The sequence below is a fragment of the Apteryx mantelli genome, chromosome 2 (assembly GCF_036417845.1).
Source record: "Apteryx mantelli isolate bAptMan1 chromosome 2, bAptMan1.hap1, whole genome shotgun sequence".
In the NCBI taxonomy this organism is placed as follows: Eukaryota; Metazoa; Chordata; class Aves; order Apterygiformes; family Apterygidae; genus Apteryx; species Apteryx mantelli.
This window is the reverse complement of record NC_089979.1, coordinates 76989114-77012156: the sequence shown is the minus strand read 5'-3', so window position 1 is coordinate 77012156 and position 23043 is coordinate 76989114. Positions and strand designations below refer to the sequence as shown.

General features: G+C 39.3%; 1 protein-coding gene across 4 annotated transcripts in view; it reads right to left on the bottom strand.

Moving 5' to 3' along the window:
* The window catches only part of CARMIL1 (capping protein regulator and myosin 1 linker 1), a 203408-nt gene that overhangs the window by 41792 nt on the left and 138573 nt on the right, over positions 1-23043 (bottom strand). For all 4 annotated transcript variants that reach the window (XM_067290920.1, XM_067290921.1, XM_067290918.1 and 1 more), the window contains exons 22-28: positions 21471-21539; positions 16896-16989; positions 12306-12404; positions 9786-9914; positions 9394-9525; positions 3766-3941; positions 1491-1578 (exon numbers count right to left, since the gene is read on the bottom strand). In XM_067290920.1, coding sequence (XP_067147021.1) covers positions 1491-1578; positions 3766-3941; positions 9394-9525; positions 9786-9914; positions 12306-12404; positions 16896-16989; positions 21471-21539 — 787 coding nt within the window. The remainder of the gene's footprint in view (positions 1-1490; positions 1579-3765; positions 3942-9393; positions 9526-9785; positions 9915-12305; positions 12405-16895; positions 16990-21470; positions 21540-23043) is intronic.

The window sequence follows — 23043 nt, the reverse complement described above, 5'->3', positions numbered from 1 at the left end:
ACCAACTCAAATCAAACATACAGTCAAATCATTCCTTAAGAACAAAGAGCACTGGCAATTAGTTATGGACACAATTCTGAAAAACAGTGACTGACAAGCATCTAGAAGCTGCTACTGGGAGGGAGACCTACCAAATCCAGTGCTGAAAATGAGCTACCACTGCAACTTTTTGATGAGCTACCACTGCCACTTCTTTGACAAAAGGAAGGAATTATTATTTCCTTGGCTACTTAAAAAGGAGGATAAAGGCATGTCAAGAGAAAGGCAATATCACTCCTATTTGTGGTGTTGGTTAAAACCCACGCTGGTTCTGGGGTCCATATTTTAAAAAAAGCCATTGAAAAGCTGCAGAAAGTGCAGATGATTGTCATTAAAATGATTCAAAGATTGAAGAAAATGACTTACTGTGCAAGAATCGGGGTATGTCCAAGCTGTGCAATACCACAGGACACAGACAGCCCAGTGCTCCTGCCAGCTGAGCCTGCTCCAGAATCAACTGGAGCTAATTAGCAGGGCCAGTTACACAGCAGGCTGGTGTGTGAGGCTGTTACACAGCTCCTGAGACCAGAGGTTGTATCTTCGCACAATACTGCTCTGTATCACATAGACACACCCTTAAATAATTCTATCTTTTAACTTACTGGTGGAAAAAAAAAAACCCAAAATGGAGTGATTTGGTTTCTGTGTATGAGGACTTTCATGGAGAGGAAATAAAGGGGAATAGATGGCTCTCTAATATTGCAGAGAAAAGCATCTGAAAAACTCATCACTGGAAGTTGAAGCAGAGAAATTACAATCAGAAACAAAGAGGAATTTCAACCATAAGAGTGACCACCCACCAGCTTCTGTGAAAAAAGTACTAGATTCTCCTTACGGATGCCCACTACATAGAAAATAAAAAAGTTTTTTCTGTGGATACACAGACATGCATTTCTTCTGCTCTTCAGGAAGCAAGTACCTTTGTAACAAATGACTGGCTTTTGACAGCTGCGTACCTTCAAACAAATAGCAGAGCATTTCCTTTCCTATGTTTCTACACCCTTTTCTTCAAACTTGGTATCTCCATTTCAAAAGTAGCCTCAATATGTATTCATTTAGGAAACAAGGTCTCTGAGGCACGTCCCAGCAGTCTCTCTCTAAAGAATGACATTTCACCTCACATTTCACAAGCAACCAACCCCTAATGTCTCACCAGGACAACTAATGACTCTGTTCTTAACTAATTACTCAATGTTGCATTGCAATGGCAATTTTAGTTTTAGATCTGATAATGGTGCAAAAGATAATAAAGCAAATATGTAATGCAGCCTCTTCTGAGGTTGCTCCCTCCTTAAATCAAAGGAGCAATAGTCCCATAATCATATTTGCCAATGAAAATAGGACCAGTTTCAAAAAGGAGCTGTGCTAAGGAGGAACTGAACAAGTCATGAATGTAATAGCATTGTTAAGATATCTGGCATATTCATATATTCAACCATGAAAATACTCACCAATTTGTGATGGCAGTGGGAAAGTGCATCCAGGATTTCATCTACAACACGGTCAGACAGAAAAGAGGCCACTGTCAGCTTTACTTCACTGTGTGATGATTAAAAATGAGAACAGAGAAATTTTTAATTCACACAGAAGAATTTTGTCTTTAGTAAAAGTTCAACAGTGCAATGATTATACAAAATGAAGTCATTTTATTTGAAATAAAACACTAGAGGGTGTGAGGATACAAGACTGCAGGCTTCAGAAATAAACTCATGAATCATACAATAAACACAAGAGCTTCTGTACCATTTTTAACCTGCTTCTAATGTTTTTTTTAAACAGCTGAAATGAAAACATCTGAGTAAAGAGAGAGCTGAATAAAAACCACATGTGAAACTCAGTAAGGAACACTCCACTACTGAAGTCAGAGAAACACAAGTCTCAAATGAATGGGATTAGGACAATCTTGCCTGTTTAACTACTATTACACTGAATAATTACAATTCACTCATTTCCTCAAGTCCGTTTTGTATCCATCTTTCAGCCGAAAGGCAACTGTATAATGTTTGTTCTCCAGACTTTGCCACCACAGCTTTTTGGTTACATATTGTTTCCTCTTTTTGCTCTAGATAACCTGCTTCCTGCCTTAAGAACTAAATGTCAAGTCATTTCTATCACACAGAAATAGGTGGAACACCAATATCCTGGTACACTTAATTGAGATTTCAGTGGTTACTTATCTTCAAGGGAATGTGTACCGTGAATTATTCCCTTGGGGTCCTCCTCGGCCGCAGTACAAAATGCTCAGGCTGGGCTGATTTACAGCTGACAAACATGTAAGCCTGAGCTGCAGCCTGAAGCTCCATTTCTTTTGTCTCCTTGGTTTCAAGACCAGCTGCCTCACCTGACACCTACCGGCAAGTATCACAATTTCACTTTAAGTTTTTATGCACAGATTGAAATTGGGCTGGAATAGCAAAGCAACTTATATCTTGGGTTAGCACCTCTGCTGCAAGAAGTCTGTGGGGGAAAAAAAAGGTAAGAAACTACCTGGACAGGCAATGCAGCACACAGGGAAGGAGGCAGAATGGTAACCAAGCCTAGTGAGAAGAGAATGAGACTGAAGAAGGGATTTCCCTCAGTTACCTTCATACTGGTTTTAAATAATATAAGGCAGGAAGGGTTACAGTGAGGCACCCTCACCCCATTTAGTTGAAACTTCTATAGGCAAGAAGAGAGGACAGGGGGGAAGGGGGAAAATGGGGGAAGAGGTACTATTTTTATCTCCAGACAAAGATTTGATTGATAGGATTAAAGTGAAAAAACTCACCCTCTGAACCATTTTAAACACTCTGAATGCATAGCTAAAGTCTTTTACACTTTTTCCTGCCAATTTTGCTGCACTCCGCAAAACTGAATCTAAGTCTTACTGTTTTTAAAAATAAACATCTCTTCCTCTTTTCCTGCAAAGATATTAGCATCACAATGCAAAATGACATGCTTTTCCATCAAGTAGAGAGGAATCCGTAGACAGCAGCAACTGCAAAAGTTCTACAGATCAACTGTGTTATATGCCATAAATATATTGACCAATATACATTTAATATGAAAATAAAGATGAAGCAAAAGGTCAGTAAAAAAAAAACTCTTTTTTTTTTTTTTAAAGAGGAAATTAAAAGTTGTTTAAGGTAACTGTCCATGCCCCTCTTTTTCTTTGTTTATCCCCATTTGGTGGGGGGTCCTGGGGGAGAGGAGGGATTCCAGTGTGGGTTTTTTTGTTGTTGTTTTTGTTTTATTTTAAAGTGTGTTATCTGCTGTTCACAACTCCCACACAAGCAGATTGCTACAACCTCAGGGCAAGAGTAAATGCAACAACAAATTACTGTTAACACTCAAAGCAAACAAATGTAGTTTCCTTCTATTACAGCAATTTAGTGTTACCTGGTAACATCAGTGAATTTAAAAAATTGTACCAAGTCATGAAAAAGTTATTTGTGCTCCATAAACCAAAACTCTTACTAAAGAAAACAAAAATACCAAATATTACATGCATACTAAATGATCAAGTTAATATCCCTGTAGATTCTGAATACTTGAACGTACTGAAGTAAGTTCATTGGACCCACAGGATGACAGTATTCCTGCTCTTTGAATGCCTTCATATGGTTTCTTATGAGCCACAAAAGCATTCCAAAAATCTCCTACTGCAGAAAGACACATGCACTCACCCAAAATTCAGTGCTCTCCAAACTCTATAACCAATTTTGTTAAACTAGATTTTTAAAGTACCTAATTTTATTGAGGATATCAATTCCAGATTGCTCCAAAAGGACATTTTTCACAAAAGTGCGTGGGATGGAAATCTTCTCAGTGCTAGCCTCTATCAGGTCTTCACGGATATGAGCTTTCTTCATTACATTTGGGCAAAGGTTTTCAGCTGCATCCACCATAGACTCGAGCAGTGTCTGCAGCACAGTGAGCAAAAACTAACATCAGGTACAGAGATTTTTGTGAGCTGAAAGATCACAACATTATTCATTTGCATAGCAGTATAATATTTTTATTCTTGTGATTTCTGCAATTCCTCTTTCCAATTTCCAATCCATTTTGCAATCCAAATGTAATACAAAAGGTATTTTACAACATAAAGCTAAGGAGGAACAACATACTTGTTTTGAAACTACCCACAACTGTACTTGTTTGCCTTTTCAAATATGAAACATTTACAGGTCCTTGTGTTCAAATATCAGAATAATAAATTAGGTCCCCTTGTGCACCCACACTACACCTACAGGCTAGAGAAGCAGAGGCTGCTTTGCTGTAGCAGCCTTCACTCTAAACTGTGCCCTGAATCTGCAGTTTTCTTCAGCATTGCACATCTGCCATTTGTAAGTGGCATCAGTACATGAACAAAGGACAATCAGGAGAACTTCCCATGGTGTATGGGGTTGGAATATACTTCATGTCAGAAGTAGCTATAGGTATGATTTGCAGGTGGTATGCAAGCTTTTCCTACCTGAATCTTATTTACATACATGGAACACAGTAACAAAACTTAGGTGCAGCCAACAATTTTTTTTATGACCGATCAAAAAATCCAAAACAGAACAGAAAAAAAAAGCATGTGCGCTCCAGAAACAGGACCATGCAACACCTCAGCCCTCCCACCTTTTTTTTTTCTTGAAATAAGGTCTCCCCTGCTGATGAAGTTGATTTCTTCTCTCTTAGAGAAGACTTTCATATGCATCTCAGTGCTACATAGTTATTTTATGAAGTCCTTTTCTTCTCTTTCAATCATATTAGAAATATCTCCTATCTGTGCCTGTGAAAAAATGTAATGCTGGTTTAAATCCAGTTTTATTACCTACTGGTTTCTTTTCCAAAACTCAGTTCTGACTATAAGGTTAAACAGCCCTCACTACAGTTGTATTTGAGTGCCTCACAAGCTCTCACATGATCATCCTCGTATGAATCCCTCTCAAGAAAAGCACAGAAAGCACTAATATTCTCACATACGGATAAGGATGAGAGACAAGAGAAACACTACCAGTGACCTATATCTCTGAAACACCTTTCCTCTAATTGCTTTCAATTTTTGTAACCAAAAAGCTTAGATGGGAATAAAGAAGGTAAAAGCAGTCACCTGGAAAACTAATTTTTAAATTAATGTTCCTTTATCTACATACAAGTATGTACCTTGTATAAAGTAAAACAGATTTACCTATAAATGCAAAGCATTACATATAAATGCAAAGCAGTGTTTTCTGATCAGACTGGAAATTGCTCTTTGTTCAAATTCTCTCCTATATCCCCCTTACTCAGTCTCCAGCCCCAGCAACTCAGCAAATCTATTCTAGGTATCTTCAGAAGGCCATTCACTCATCAATTAATCTCCCATCAAATAACCTTTTGCAGAGATGGCAAGAGGTCAAGGCTCAGAAGCAAGGGATTTGAGAGCAAACTCTTTCCATCCATTCCTGGTCATGAAGTGCTACTACAAAAGATCCATGAGGAGACTTGTGTCCGCCGGCAGCTGGTCCCTGCCTGCTCTGGAGCCACTGAGCTGCTGTGTCCCAATGGCTGAGGAGTCACCTCGCATTCCAGCGATTCAAAGCAGCAGTGAGAATAAAGACATTGTCCTTGGTTCCTGCTTCAGTGTGTGTTAAAACCCATTTGCCTCAACTTTCAGTCCTCTAAACAAGTGGGACAAACAGCAACTATTAAAAGACATCAGATTTTTCAAGATGCGTCATGTTGCAACCAGCTATCTAGCAGTTTTTCAAAATCCTGAGGAAGCTGGAAGGAAGACAGGAAGAGGACAGGGCCCCATTTACTGAAATGGGCCAAGTAACCTTCAGTGAGACTGGAGTTCAGTGACCCAATGGGATGAGATACTTGAAGAGAAAAAAGAAAAGTCATAGTTCAATTTGCCTGGTGTACTAGGCAAGCCTAGCTCTAGCCTAGATGCTTCAAAATTGTACCAAAACAACGAACTGTGCCTCTTGAAAACTCTATTTGCTTTTTCTTTTCAAACTCATTTCACAGTTAAGTGACCTCAGGCTGAACTTCATCTTAGCAGAGCTTTTCTCTTCACATAACTATACCATCACTGGAAATTTTCAGATGTAAATACTGACCAAGAAACTAAAAGAACATTATTGCATAATAATTTTACTGATTTAAAGAAACACCTTTCAGTCTATAGCTTTTAAATGATGGATTTTTAGGGGAAGATTCATAAGGACAGGACAGCAGCATAAAGCAGCCAAATCATACTGGCAAGTCTGGTCTTCACATTCGAGCTACAGATATAAGTGGCTACTAAGACAACTGTCACTGTAAGTAACACAGAGCTTGCTTCTGGGTTCCCAGTCTCTCTGCACTTTAAGGTCTTACCCTGCACTCCCTCCTTAGATCCCCAAGCAGATTCTGGTGCCATAAAACTAATGAAGAACCTTTCAAGCCCTTGTGACCATATCCACATGGAGGATCAAGAACTTTGGAGAGTAGAGACAACTTAGTCAAGTACACTACTAATGAGAATATATGGCAATGTAATTTTTCCCATGGTATTTATACACTGGTGCAGTTCACCTCAGGAAAACAGGAGGCAATAGTCAGATTTACCATTGATATCACAGTGCCCCTCATGAGAGTTATCAGAGGACCTCAATCATAAAAATTATTAACATTTGCTATATTTAATTACAATTGCAGCCCAAGTGTGATCTTTCAAAATGTATCGTGTGAAGAGATGTTGTAGAAGGCATTAGTGGGAAGGAGGAGGAAAGACTATCAGAGTAAAGTCCTTATCTGGTAATTTCAAAATCAATTTTTATTCAAAATTTACTCAAATAAATACTCAGAGAAAGTGTCATTCAAAATTATAATAGAGTTCTTTAACTGTACAACTGAACAGACCTTATTCAGTGGTGGGTTTCAGCTGACTTGATTCCACCAGACTGTATCAAACCCACAGAAACCTTTCCCTGTCCCATACTCCTGTCCCGAATCCTTTCAATGATGGAAACTTGCAGCTAAGAATATTGATTATGGAATGGCAAACATTTCAGTCACAAGGACACAAGTGTCTGTCAGTAGACATACAGAAAGAAGGGAAAGAAGTCCTGTCCACAGTTAAGGACTCTTAATATTAAGAAGATAAGGTGAGTAAAACTGACTGGAGGATGACAATATCTGAAGAAACAGTGGAGCAACTGATGGAGCTAACAAATCCTTTGCATTAGGAGGGAACTTAGGAGGAATAATTCAAGCACTCATGTCCTTAGAAAACAACCTTCTCTTGCTTAAATAACATTTGTCTTGCCTACAATTCTCCCTTGGACATTTGTTGATTGAATAAAGTATCGCTGGGTTCTGCGTGTCAACAGTGACACCAGCAGGAGAAAAGAAATGCAAGAGCCTTGTTCTAATTTCTCCTTTAGCCAACTCAACTCACTCCAAGATGTTTCTTTTCCTTATTCCACCTCTTCCTTCCCTTCCCATTCATTCTTTGAGATTCAAATAAATAAATAAATCTCCAATACCTGATTTGCTTAAAGAGGCATTGACTTAACCCAGCTTCCAAACACTGCTTTCTAGAACCTGGATCTGGTTGCTATGGAAGCTAAAAATCAGAACTTCACTGATGATGCAGATATGATGTTCCCCCCACCAACCTATTACAAAGAGAACTGTGCTTATGCAAGCTTCTTTATCTATCTCCACAAATAATAAACTCCATCAGACTTTTTGAATGGCCTTAAACAACTGAAAAAGAAAAAAAAATCAGACTAATCCTTGTTCAATGTTTTCTCCTCCCTCCATGCAAAGTACATCACCACAGAGCTCAAAGGAAAAGCTTTCAACCTTGAGTGTAAAATTAATATCAATGAGGGTTTTTTTATAATTAAATAAAAAATATATATATATACACACATGCACACACATACACAAAGAGCATCATGACCTTCTACTTTCTTGTAAGGCACTTAAACTTTTGATGCTACACAAATCATAGAAGTAATTGTAAAAGTTTAGAATGTTTGAACTGAAGTGCCTTTTGCTGTAAATGCGTAAAAGCATAAATGAAAAAGACCCATTAACTCTTACGCCAGGAACTATATATGACATTCCAAATGCAGCAAAATCTTTTTTTCTTTTATAAAAACCTCCAAAATGCACAGGACTTACTTAAATACATGAGCCCTGCGCAAAGGGCAGACCTGGTTATGGCTGTCCCAATTACAGCTCCACTGGGAAGAATCTTGTGGCTAAATTACTTCCACATCTGCAGCCTTGTATTTACAGCCCAGAAATTAAAAAAGTGACAAAGTATCTTCACCTTATTACATACAATGGGGGAAGGGGGAAAAATACTAAAAATTAGGCACCATTTTCCTCCTCATTAACTTTTAATTCAGAAAAAGTAATTAGTAATGTGGTATTATTATTGGTCTTCATTACATTCCCACTGACTAAAGCATTTTCATTTTGTTTCAACTGAGCAGTTCAGTTGGCAGTTTCAGATTTTTTGATAAGTTTAAATATAGCAAAACACAGGCAGTTTGCTTAGTCATAAACTGAAGATGTTCCCAGCGAATAATTGCCTCAGAACCATATTTTAAATTCATGAGCTTCCATACAGATCCCAACAGTTGCTAAAATTTCCCCAACTTACCTTCTTGCTGGACTGATAACTCTTCATCTGCTGCATGAAAGACTCTTCCTTATTTATTACACAGTAATACCTAACATAACTGAACACAGAAGCTACTGAGCAAGTGTGGCTGAACAAATGTGAATCTTTACAGATCAGCGTCTATTTCAAGAACTGAGGTTTGACATGCAATATGTGAAAGGATCTCCTGTAATGCTGCCTGTAGTAATCATTGGGACACTCTCAAATACTTATTACAGTATTCTAAATCAAATCAGTGTAAGTGGAAATTCTGGACCAGGTTCAGAAGTGATCACTGGGATAAAAATTCTCAGCAATGGAGTCTGTCACTTCACTAGGATACCTTAACCAGTGAGCACCTCCCTCTAGGGTACTGGACTTTTTAGGGTGCTTGAGAGATGCCTTTATTAAGGGCCTAAGCAACAGTCGAGAATCTTCCCTTGTAGAAGAATCTGAAGAGAGACACATGGTGCCTGTGGTCTTTTGCTATGGAAATTCCATTTGATACAAGTAATGCCTATTTTGCCTGTTGCAAACACTAAAGTAACTTTTTCATTCCAACTTGGCAAGTATCCATATACTAAGGCACAAAGTTCTAAGAAACTAATAATGAAAAGACAACTTACGTACAATGCTTTTTTCACTTCTCAGTATGTTCTGCATGGCATATTTCCTTTTCAAGAGCAACAGAAGATCACAGATGTTAGTTATTTCTGGTAAAACATCTGTCTACATACCTTAAGTTGCTCGTCAACAACCCTTGTGACTTCTCCAGCCATGGATTCAAGCGTCACTTGGATTGGATTAGAGAGTGAACCATTTGCTCCTGTCCAAGAAGCTCCACCAAGGTGGTATAGATTTGGTAACAGCTGTAAGACAGAAAAAATATCTTTGGAAAATAGGGTCCTCACCAAATGTCTTAAAATCTGGACAAATAGGAAGAAACACCTCTGCTAAATCAAAGTCTTTATAAATTAGAATTATTTTGTCATTTTAAATTCTATCTTGAGCTGACTGTCTGAAAAAAACACTTTTGTGACACATTGTTATTATAAATGCCTGAAAAGAGAAGGCTGCAAGCACAAATTGAACTGCGATCAGTATTACCAGTATCCTGGGAAAAGCTTACCGTTTTGGAGTTCTTGGCATCCCTCATAAGCCTTTCTGCAGATTTGACATCTTCCTGTACAACATCCACACCACAGTTTCTTAAAGAGTTGAGGTGATCTTGCACTTTAACGCATATTCTGTCAATCATCTACTTGAACAAAAGAAATAGGAAAGAGAAAATATCAGTCCAGGTAGCAAATCAAAAGTATCATGATGGGATTCACAGTGAGGATGTAACAACCTGGAAATGCATTATCAGAGCTTGCAGGTATACAAATGCTACTGAAAGAAAGCATTATATCTCATAAATACACACACCTAAATGTTGGGAAAATAAACAAAACTACCATTTAAAAAAAATAAATCCTTTGACATTTTTCTCCCACAGTTACCTGTAGGATAGCTACAGATAACTAACAAGTTACCCAGTTTAGGTTTTGGTTTGCTTTTCTGGAGTGAGTTTAATACTGAAAACTTTGTTAACATACCTAAACCTTGACTGTGAGGTCCCTGAATTGCTAAGGAGTTTGGACAGTAACAGAAAGCTCCATTCATTGCAATTCATTCAAACATCAGCAGAGATTTCTCTTGTCTGAGCAAAATTCTATTGTGCTGGCTTTGTGGATGTGTTACACCAAGCAAATATTTCTACTTGTAAGGAAACTATAATTATCGAAGAAGAAGTTTGCGCCAGATCTTTCACAGTGTAGTCAGCTGAACTTCATTTGCATCTGTGCTACATTTCATTCAACACACTTAAAATACAGGGCAGGTAATATATTTGTATTCTTACAAAATGGACTACTGAGAATGGCTGACATACAGTCAGTTTTGACTAAGAGATATGGAGCAAATACAGTACTTAAAAGCCTTTACTGTCCTGCCTAATATTCATTCTAACTGACTATTTGACATTTTGAAATGAAAACCAAGTGCATGAGTCACCACCATCATAGAATTCCCTGAGTTCTAGCATCTCATATAGTTAGCCATGAGAACTGAAATAATTTCACAGCATGCTTCTTTTCTGCTCCACATGACTCTTCCTCTTCAAAGGGTTTTGGCTTTTTTTGTATAAATACAAACAACTAATTAATTATTAGACAGTGGGAAAGTCTCATTGGGACATCTGGACTAAGAAAAATATATTCTGGGAATAATAATGCAGTTCCACTGTGCTAGCTAGAGGATCTTTTCCAGCTCTCTTTTAAAACTGTTTTTAAAATCCATCTGTATTGCACACAATTTAATATAGAAATGGGTAGTTTTACTATTTTTAAAACAACAATAAATTACATTTACTGAAACCTGATGTGTGTGATTGCTGGGAAAAAAGCATAACTAAAATCACCAAGCCGTAAAAAGATCTAAACTTAATTCAAATGGAGATTATCAGCATAGAAAAACAGGTAGCATTGGAACAGATGAATGACTTGGATAAAATGAAGTGATGCTGTTCTGGCAGTTTTTAATGCCAGTACATCTCCATGTACCATTTTCTCTGTTGAGAAGTTAAAAAGTATTTTCAGGCCCTAGTAATGAAATACTGTCCCATTAACTTTTAATAATGGAGGTAGAGAAAAGCCACTGTGAATTAAGATACACAAAAAAATGCAGAGGACAGAATTTTTACTAACTCAGCTGAAGAGCAAAACAGTGTTTCTCTCTTGATTGCTGGAGTCTTCCATTTGTGTGGAAATACAACTGATGCAAACAAAGGTGGAAGCAAATTTAAAGTAAAGACTATGGTAAGTTTTTTTCCACCTTTGTCACTCTGCTTCCATGGTGTACTGGAGCTGAAAACAGCCCTGAAGTGTACTGGGAAGAAATGGACTGGAATAAAGACAATGCTGAGCTATCACAGAAAACTCCTGTGGCCCTCCCAAGGCAGGGGGGAAACGTGACATTTCAGCAAACCTGGCTGATGGTGTAGTCTGCAGACAAAACAGGAAAGTTTCCCAGCTTCAAGCAGCCTTTTGGGCTGTGTTAGACAAGGAGCTTTTTCAGTTGTCCAGAACATAAATGACACAAAAGACTTCTACTTTCCTTTTCTCCTTCCCTCTAAGTAAAATTCCTATACCTGAAATTCTGAAGGTGTAAGACAGAGGATGACATACCCTACAAGGCTATGCTACTGGTATCTAAGGGCATGTTTACATGGCATTTCAATTCTACGCAAAGATGCTGGAACTGGTTCAGACATCAGAAGTGTCATAGTCTTATGATGATGCTTGTCACACTGACAAGAGCCTGCTCTCATATCAGACTCCTGAACACTAATGAACAGAAGAGCTCATGGTTCCTATGACAGTTTACTCAGAGATAGCTTGAGTTTTTCTCTGCACAGTGCTGGACTGTTATACATAGATCTACCTCTTCCAAAAAAAATTAACACTGATATTAATTATTTCTTCAGTAAACCAAGTATCACCCACAAGGCAAATTCTGCTATAAGCTGCTCTGCTGCAAGTGAAAGAAAACTTTGTTGCCAGCCAGATTATAAAAACAAAGAACTACTCATATGGAACAAGGTTCTCACCTGCTGGGTGGTGCTAGCGACAATGCCTTGCTGCAGCCGGTACGCCTGCTCCTGCAGGTACTTTCTGGTCTCGTGATTACGAAGCAAGTAGTTTTCTATCTAAAAAAAACAAAAATCAGATTAGGAAACTGATTTGACTTTCCACATTGTCATTTGCTTTCGATATTGCCACTGTATCAGAAACAGAGGCTGGGAGAAATAACTGCCTTACTTTTGCTTGTTATCTGCAAACCTTATTCTATGTGTCTCAATGCTTGATAAACACTGGCGAATGTTCATTCATTCATTCACTGACTAGTGAAACACATTTAAACACTGTGCTTTTGCCAGTGCTTTCTGAATTAGTCTTCTCTTTTGAACAATTAAGTAAGTTATGTTGACAAAGGAGTAGATCCACATTTGAGAATTATCTAAAGGGAATCTATTTTTAAAGTGTTGCTGTAGAGACCATGATGTGGAGACATGAGAAATCAGCAACAGCTGTATTCATTTCTTTTTGACTCACTCAGATCACTGCAAAGAGATGGACTTAAATGGCAGCATGGACTTGAGAGGAGTAAAATTTCCCCAAATCCCTAGCATAGGAACCTCAATTCTCAAGTCATTATGGGATAAACAATATGCGAATGCTGTTCAGGGACAAGTGGAGTTCAGTATACTGCGAGGAGGCAGCAGGGCACCAAGTAGGATCGCAACCCTGGACTTCAGGAGAGCAAACTTGGGCCTCTTCAGGGACCTACTTGGAGGAATCCCATGGGTGAGGGCCCTAGAAGGAAGGGGCGTTCAAGAGAGCTGGTTAATATTCAAACATCACCTCCTCCAGGCTCAAGAGCGGTGCATCCCTATGAGTAGGAAGTCAAGCAAAGGAGGCAGGAGACCTGCATGGACGAGCAAGGAGCTCCTGGCAAAACTCAACCAGAAGAAGGAAGTATACAGAAAGTGGAAAGGGGGACAGGCCACTTGGGAGGAATATAGGAACGTTGTCAGAGTATGCAGGGATGCAACGAGGAAGGCTAAGGCCCGTTTGGAATTAAATCTGGCTAGAGATGTCAAGGACAGCAAGAAGGGCTTCTTCAAATACATCAGTAGCAAGAGGAAGACTAGGGAAAATGTGGGCCCTTTGCTGAATGGGGTGGGTGCCCTGGTGATGAAGGATACAGAGAAGGCAGAGTTACTGAATGCCTTCTTTGCTTCAGTCTTTACTGCTCAGGCCAGCCCTCAGGAACTCCACACCCTGGAGGCAAGAGAGAAAGTCTGGAGAGAGGAAGACTTTCCCTTGGTGGAGGAGGAGTGGGTTAGAGATCATTTAAGCAAACTTGACATCCACAAATCCATGGGACCTGATGGGATGCACCCACGAGCACTGAGGGAGCTGGCGGACATTATTGCTAAGCCACTCTCCATCATCTTTGAAAGGTCATGGAGGACAGGAGAGGTGCCTGAGGACTGGAAGAAAGCCAATGTCACTCCAGTCTTCAAAAAGGGCAAGAAGGAGGACCCAGGGAACTACAGGCCAGTCAGCCTCACCTCCATCCCTGGAAAGGTGATGGAGCAGCTCATCCTGGAGGCCATCTCCAAGCATGTGGAAGAAAAGAAGGTGATCAGGAGTAGTCAGCATGGCTTCACCAAGGGGAAATCATGCCTAACCAATCTGATAGCCTTCTATGATGGAATGACTGGCTGGGTAGATGAGGGGAGAGCAGTGGATGTTGTCTACCTAGACTTCAGCAAGGCTTTCGACACTGTCTCCCATAACATCCTCATAGACAAGCTCAGGAAGTGTGGGCTGGATGAGTGGACAGTGAGGTGGATTGAGAACTGGCTGAATGGCAGAGCTCAGAGAGTTGTGATCAGTGGCACAGTCTAGTTGGAGGCCTGTAGCTAGCGGTGTCCCCCAGGGGTCAGTACTGGGTCCAGTCTTGTTCAACTTCTTCATCAATGACCTGGATGAAGGCACAGAGGGCACCCTCAGCAAGTTTGCTGACGATACAAAACTGGGAGGAGTGGCCGATACACCAGAGGGCTGTGCTGCCATTCAGAGAGACTTGGACAGGCTGGAGAGGTGGGCAGAGAGGAACCTCATGAAGTTCAACAAAGGGAAGTGCAGGGTCCTGCACCTAGGGAGGAATAACCCCATGCACCAGTACAGCCTGGGGGTTGACCTGCTGGAAAGCAGCTCTGCGGAGAAGGACCTGGGAGTGCTGGTGGACACCAAGTTAAGCATGAGGCAGCAATGTGCCCTTGTGGCCAAGAAGGCCAATGGTATCCTGGGCTGCATCAGGAAGAGTGTTGCCAGCAGGTCGAGGGAGGTTATTCTCCCCCTCTACTCAGCCCTGGTGAGGCCACATCTGGAGTACTGCGTCCAGTTCTGGGCCCCCCAGTACAAGAGAGACATGGAGCTACCGGAGTGAGTCCAGCGAAGGGCCACTAAGATGATTAAGGGACTGGAGCATCTCTCTTATGAGGAAAGGCTGAGAGAGCTGGGCCTGTTCAGCTTGGAGAAGAGAAGGCTGAGAGGAGATCTTATCAATGTGTACAACTATCTGAAGGGAGGGTGTCGAGAGGATGGGACCAGACTCTTTTCAGTGGTGCCCAGTGACAGGACACGAGGCAACGGGCACAAACTGAAACACAGACACTTCCATCTGAACATGAGGAAAAACTTCTTCACTGTGAGGGTGACAGAGCACTGGAACAGGTTGCCCAGAGAGGTGGTGGAGTCTCCTTCTCTGGAGATATTCAAAACCCGCCTGGATGCAATCCTGTGCAATGTGCTCTAGGTGACCCTGCTTGAGCAGGGGGGTTGGACTAGATGATCTCCAGAGGTCCCTTCCAACCTCAGCGATTCTGTGATTCTGTGATTCCTACCCTCAGCTGCTGGTCACAGCCCACCATTACTGTCACCAACTGTTACTACCTATCATCTGCCAGCTTAATGGCACATAGTTATCCCCTTACTTGGTTCTGTCAAACGAAGTAAAGTCAAAAACCCTGACTAGCAAACTATTTAAGGTCCATCCACGGTCATGGATCTGGTCTGAAGGGAAGAGAGGGGAAAAGAGGGGTGCAGTAGCCAGCAGGGTGTGAGGCAGAGACTAATAAGGTCTGGCAGTAACCTCTTAACCCAGATCAGCAGTTAAGAGCCCCATGTTCAGCTTTCGACAGGAATGCAGGGTTTGTCCAGTTTGTCCACACTGGAAGTGAAGTGCTGTGGAGATACTACAGCTGGGGAGTTTAGCCAGTAGGTCCAGCTGATGCTGGACCAAGGCCAAAAGCACTCTGGTTGTGTTCAAGCTGTGGTGCACTGAAGCTTATGGGCTCTTCTGTCCCTCTCAGTCAGCTCACATGACCCTGCACCAGGCTCCCCCCCTCAAAATTAGTGTGGGCGGATGTTTGTGTGTGCATGGAATTAGCTGCCTTCTCTGCACCGCTCCACAGACTTTCACCATTTGTGGGTGGACATGATACACAACTTCATTATGTCGCGTAAAGAAAGCCTGAACAGTACAAGTTAAAACAAACACAGGGCCAAGCACATTCTTTAGCAACTTTTAAATGAATAAAAGAAAATGCTTGTTGTACATAATGCCTAATTAACATGTAGAATTTAAGTCCCGTGGCCAGAAGCTTCACAATATTTTTCAGAGAGATGCATTTATAATTCCAGATATGAATCTACCTACAGTTATATTAGACAAAATGCAAGAAATAACCATCCCCCATGATTCAGATTTTTTTAAAGCAGAATTTAGATCATTTTCTTGCATCAAAGAAATAGGAGCTAACTACTTCTGTTTTTCCCTTTGAGAATCATTTACCGAAAATTTCTTTGCTAATAAGGACCATAGACATTTGCTTTTTAATCACAGCTATCTGTAAAAACTACTTAAGGTTTCTATGCCCCTACCCTGACTGAAGGAAAACTACTCATTAAAAGTTGTGAACTGTATGTTTTCTGATTGACTAGGAGATTCAGTTGGAGCTTGCATGGTCTACTGTATTAAAACTCAGGAGTTCTATAATCCATGCAAGTGGAACAGCTACAGATACTGTCCACACCATCTTCATCCAAAAGAACATGTTGGTGCAGTTATTTATGGCAACACAGTGTGTGAATTTTGTATAAAACACAGGCAGTAAAGGTTTTTATCCTCCTCCAAATTAAAAAGCATTCTTTTTGTCTTGTACGGCACTGACTGCACTCTCCATGCCACAACAGAAAAAATGCATACCAATAATTCTGTACACATAGAAATACACACAAGCACATATGCACAAACATGCCAGTTTCTAACCTTCACTTCCACAGCTGGACATATAGAAATACATGGTCTAACTTGTACTGGTTTAGTTATGTCTTTTTGATACTAAGCCATTGCATTCTATTACCCTTCACTGCAACCACTCTTTGGAATAAAAAGCTTTACTTGCTCTTGCAGGACTTGATTACTACATGTATGCCATGCAAATCAAAAAACCAACACAGCTGGCCAAAAATTCTTACTCAGCCAAGCATGAAGTCACAACCACTTAAAATTACTACTTTTTTTGATTGTTTTTATTTCTGTACACAGGTTGTATATGCAATACCTTTTGCAGTGCCTCTTCTGTTTTCTCAGGGTTTGTTTTGAGTGCTTGGGAAGCATCATTCATAGGTATAGGCATGAATCTCAAAGTATAATTCCTAAAGAAAAATAAAAAAAGGTTTTTAATAGTAAAAGTTAAGTTAATTTACTGTATCTCATTATGAAGAATAAACTAGAAAAGAGAGAAGATTTATCTTGTCTGTTTGTAAAACATAATCTAAGAATGTATCTTCTACATTTTTACGTGGACTAACTGGAGGCATGCATGCTCCTTTTGGCATCTAACTCTTCTTTGCCACTAGATACAGGCGGACATTTTAAAAAGCACAAAATGCAGTTAAATAGCCAATGCTCAGTGGCTTTCAATTTAACACTTAACTGTCCTCTGTGCCTTTGCCCACAAGGTTAGATTAGTTTTGCCTATATCACACAGACTAGGAATTCTCAGTGCCTGCTGGCAATTCTATCAGATCTAAGTCTAAATGGAAATATTCAGTAACATATAGACAGTGACCAAGAGACGTAGTTTTGAAAATTTAGTATTTAATACTTTCTTGTGTATAAAACAATTTCAAGACACTTGCTGAATTCTTAATAGAAGCTGACCAAACAAGCATATCTCCACGCTGCTTTATGGAAACAATTGCTCCCTGCATCTTACTTATTTGTTTGCAAAATATTTCCATAGCTACGTCCACCTGCTGCGATATGAGAATAAAGACAGGATTTTGTCTCAAGTCAAAATTGCCTTCAAACTCTGAGGACATAACTTGGTTAGCATGACACACAGTTAAAACGAAAAATACTGTATGCTATGGTATATCCACACACTTTCTGATTTGTATAGATGTGAGCAAAAAGAGCAGGAAACTCTTAAAAACTGCAAAGGAAATTTTTTTTCATATTTTCAATTAGCCATAATTTTCTGCACACATCATCTCCTCCTCTGGTTGTCTACAAACACCCCACTAAAGGTCTGTTTCTATACTATCTAGAGCTTCATAAATATATTTAGAACCCAGTATTTTTGAACACTTAAAAGTTGACAGTTTCAACTGAGTCAAGTCCATTGAGTTCACTGGACCCATCTCTCATCAAATGCACTAACAGTAGACACTTTAAGTACTGTGAAACTCCAACTTTCTTTCACTGCCTATTTCATCAAATGCTTCGCCACATGAAATATTACTCTCTGAAGGTGTGCAGTCTTTTGAAATGCCAAACACACTGATTCCTCACTGATACTACCCAACATTTTACATTACATGCTCGTGCAAGGCTTTTGCTTTTCTTCCCAAATGTAAAAATGTTGATGTATAGCTGTCGGTGGCAGGCAGTTACTTGTGCAGGCCTGCACAGTCAGCAAGGTCCCCATCCTTCCACAGCATACAACTGCCTACTGCAGCATAGCTGAAAAATTAACTTTTCTTTCTAGCTGTCTTGTCCTTCAAAAGAACTGTCCCTACTATACAGAAACTCTTATGTGTCCTCGTGTACTGTAAAACAGTGAATAATTGGCCGTCCACCAACATGGGGGCTATTTTCAAATGTCAAAGATACTGAGTTCAAAGACAGATAATGATTACCGAATTTGCTGATTGCCTGGGTACTAACTGGTAGGCAGGGTATACATTTATTTAAAAAGAAACAAAGACAGATTTCCAAAGATCTCTGCAGTTGTTTGACATTTAATACATCACATTCAGTGAATTCTGTAATATCTAGCTGTCATGCTAGTAATTATAGGCTAAATTTAATTTAGTCAAAGAAAAAGTATTCCCCTTCTGACACACACACACACACACACACACACACACACACACACAGGAAAGGGGAAACACAAGACTTCATGGGCACACAGTCACAAGGGTAGAACTTTAAAAGACTACAACCCTAACGAAGGCTCTATAATAGGTTTCCTTCCAGAGGGACAGCATCATAATGCAATTCTAGTTTACTTCATCTAAGAATTAACCACCTCTTGGGGAAAAAAAACAAGAATTTCAAGCTTGCTTGCATCTTTGATCATCAGAGCAACATTTAACCTCACACTTTGACTTTTCTCAGTTTTCTTTGAAGTCTAAAATAATCCTCCATTCTCCTTATTTTGTTTCTTAAGCCTCCATTTCTCTCTTGTAATAGAATGCATTTCCCTACCAACTCAATAATCCAATGGTGTTTACAACACTCATTTATACTCTCAGCAAAATACCTATATTAAAAGAACGTTGGATTTCAAAGAGAGGCACTCAGAAACCAGAAAGGATGTTTCAAAAACCTTCCCATCTCTCTGTTTGCATACAACATGTGTGACAATAGTCTTAAATTTCACCACATGCTACTTCTCCTGCAGTAACTTTTGCTCCATTCATGATTTAGACTCAGAGCTGCAGAATGATGTTTATATTGCCTAATTTTGTTAAATCAGGAATAAGACTACTTATTTTGCAGGCTTAGATATGTGACTTTGATATCATTGAAAAGCAAGGATTCTTAGCTCTCCAATAAATCCCAGCATTTTGCACCAGATTTTAGAAGCTGAGCTATTTCTCCAGTCAGTCCATATAGAAAAAGTCTTTTAGAAATAAATAGGGGACAATACAGTGCAGTTATATGATAAAGTGGGCTCTAGACTGCAAAACACACAAGCACATACTTATTTCTGCATCAAAATTAACGACATATAAATCCATGTTTCATGGCTAGGCTGAACAGATGCACAGTGTGCTCAGATACTCTCCTGAATCAACACCTTTACAGAAGTCTATACAAATTTGTCCTAACATTTCATGTCTGTTGGCTGGGATACACTTGTGGCAACTCTGTTAACAGCGAAGCTTGTGGAATTCCATTGCAGGAATAACATTTTCATGCAACCTTAAACAGATGAAGAAAAGCTCGGAGGAGGGGGGAAAAGCAACATTCAAATTACTTCAGCATGTTTTAAAGTTTCCTTACAATTCCTCCCAAAGCTCCACAGCTAGCCTTGTCACACTATGAAAACCTGTCTTTCTTCTTTTTTGTGGTTTAATATATGACTATCAAATTTTTCCTTAAAAACAAAAAACAAAACACCCACCCAATCCACCCTTCCACGTACCAAGCTCCTTCAGTATATTTCATTCCACTCAGAGCAGCAATTCTTTCCTACAGAAAAATTGATGGTATCATGTATTTCTAGAAAACATATGGTGAAGGATGTTCTCAGTATGTCTTTGAGATGGATTGTTTGAAGGCTAATTTTTTTCAGGCAATATTGACAATCCCAGGCTTGCAAGTTTAAACCTTTGCTCAAGGCTTACATTGTGATATTATCAATGGTTTTAATGGTTTTAACATGTTAAAAAAAGACAGAAAATGACCTCAACTTCCAAGCTAAATGAATAAGACATCACTGCAACAATATGACAAAATTGTCACTAGCATTTCCTTTTTTCTGCTTAGATGATCTGCACTTGGCTTAAGATAGTCCCTGCCTTTCTATTTACTTCTCTTCTGAAATGCTCAGATAAAAGTAGAGTTGATGCTAAGCAGAAAATAGCGTATATATTTTTCTGCCAGACTCATAAACATACATGCTGTTGCTCTATAAAAGAGAAATGTCTACTATCAGTAGACCACTACTATCAGTGGATTCACTCCAAGATGATTTGCTTAATTATACATCATTTACATGATTTCCCTCATCAGTGCAACTGAATTGATTTTGAAACAAAGCATATAAACAACAGTTTCATGAAACAAATAACTTCTATACCAGTAATGCAATGCTGGTTGATAAACTCTAGAATTATGATCTTTCCAAGGGTTAGGATGCTACCCTAAGCAGCTATACGGTTTTGTAAGACATCTCGTCTAGAAACCAGCAATTGTGCATTACCTTCACCTTCAGAGGAGGCACTTTGCTCCTGTCTGAGGGATTTAATGCTGTGAAACAACTACAACTGCTGCTTAATTTAAATCTGCAATTTTTCCCTCTTAAGAAAAGTAATCATCAAATATAGAGAATTGTGATGGAGATGGAGAGAGATCAAAGTCATTTAGCATCTATCACGGGTAACTGCTGCAACTGTGAGTTCAGTGAAGCAAAACGACTCAAACCACAGAGATTATGATGAACAACTGCAGTTCCTGAGACCGTCACTATTAGTTTCAACTTGCTAAGGAAAAGAAAAAAAAAAAATCAGACCACTAAGGCATACTTTAGTAATTTTCTGTTACTGCATACAGCTTCTTTCATTGACTAGAACAGAATTTCTGCATGCTCTATCAACACAAGAGAAAAAAAAGGGAGGAAAACATTCTCAGATTCAGAATTTTAGCGCCAGCAGCAGAACTCAGTGGCCTGAGTGCTGACAGCAGAGTATGGATGAAAGAGCCACAGAGACCTTTCTCATCCCTTTGAGTTAAATGTGAAGCCATAAATTTTATTTTACATTACCCTGATGCTTAAAATTGAGACGCGTTCAGCATCTTCAAATTACACTGACTGCAGGGAGAATTGCACATGCTCAGATCTTTCAGGATCTAAGACTTTGGCCTCCTTTTTCATCTGTCATTCAGTTGCTTGAGAACTTACTTTTCCAGTGCCACAGCTATGTCCTGGAAGCCCTGTGCAGTGATGTTATTCTTATCCCATATTACAGTTCTGAGGAAAAAAAAAAAAAGTTAAACAAGAACCACAGATGATCCAAACAGATCTATAATAAAACTTTGTACTTTAAAGTAACACTGTGTTATACGTCCAAATATGCATATGTATAGCAGAAGGCAATATTTTAAAACCCTGTCTTTAGTTAGTTAAAACCCTGTCTTTAGTTAGTTTGCTAATATCTTAGAATAGCAAAAGTTAAGGACAAAGAGACTACAAAATTCAGTTTATCTTCCTTTCAAGAGGACTTTGTACTATAATTTCCATTATTAGTATCAAAATATAAAATGCATTGCATTAATATCAAACATTTCTAAAATACAGTTAATAGAAAGATTTGGAGATAAAATTTTAAATCCAAATTATCAGCTCTTTCCAGGAATAGCATCAAAACAAAGTTCAACTGCCTGCTTTGCAAGCCCATACTGAAAAAAAAGAAAACTGCACTAACCAGTCAATCTCTGTTCCACACAGGCTACATGATTGTTATAGAAGAAATATTTTAAAATTCACATTAATTGGTGGCCAAATTTTTCAGGCTATTTTATATTCAATCCTGTATCAGTTCATCACACAGTTCCTATGTTTCCACATGCAACGTAACTAGCTGCCAATATAAGCTGTTAGGCTAGGTGCATAAATTGCAACTCTTGAATATACAATTGTGATAAGAGTGATCAAGTCTCTCCCTCCCCCCAGTGCCACTCAAACATACTGCCTGGCAGTTTGTGAACGCACAAAGATCTCATTAGTAGTCAGAAGATGCAATCATACAGATAAATCTTACTTGTGCAAGAGCACGAGTTAAAGCTGCTCTTAAAAAAAAAAAAAAAAAGGACAAAAATAAACAAAGACTTTTGGCATTGCAAATAAAAGGACAGAGGACAGGGTTTCACAGATAGCGACACCCTTCTGCTGTCGCAGAACTATCCCTTTGTTTTTTTAGATGCAAGATAAAGATAGGGAAGAGAAGGATGGAGACTCTACTCTCCAAAGAACAAAAGTGTCTGGAATAAAATTTTCAACATTTTTGTCATTGGAAAGCACTTATACTGCTACCAGGGCATGATTTTACAACATTTGAAGCACAGCCAGTTACCATTACATTGTTCACTTTGCAACCACATCACAGATTATCTGCCATGACATTCAGAGTACTGCAGAACATTTCAATCCACCAACCAGAAAATCTTCAGGCCTTTGTTTCTTAAGGTACTGTGGTCATTTTGGGTTAATACATTCAACAAACCCAAGCCACCTCTCTAGTGTTTCTTGACATTTTCAATTTTCAGTGACTACCTCAGCATTTGGGCATAGCAAAGCGAACACCAGGATCCCTGCTTCTGTACAAAATAGCCAAGACACTTCTTTGGAATTTCTTATCCTCTGGGGAACGAGTCACTGGAGACCAAACACATAATGGTCTCTTCACAGAGAAAATGCACTGTGGAAGGTTCATCTGCACAGCCTGACAAAAGGAGGAGTAAGAATTAGTCTTCCT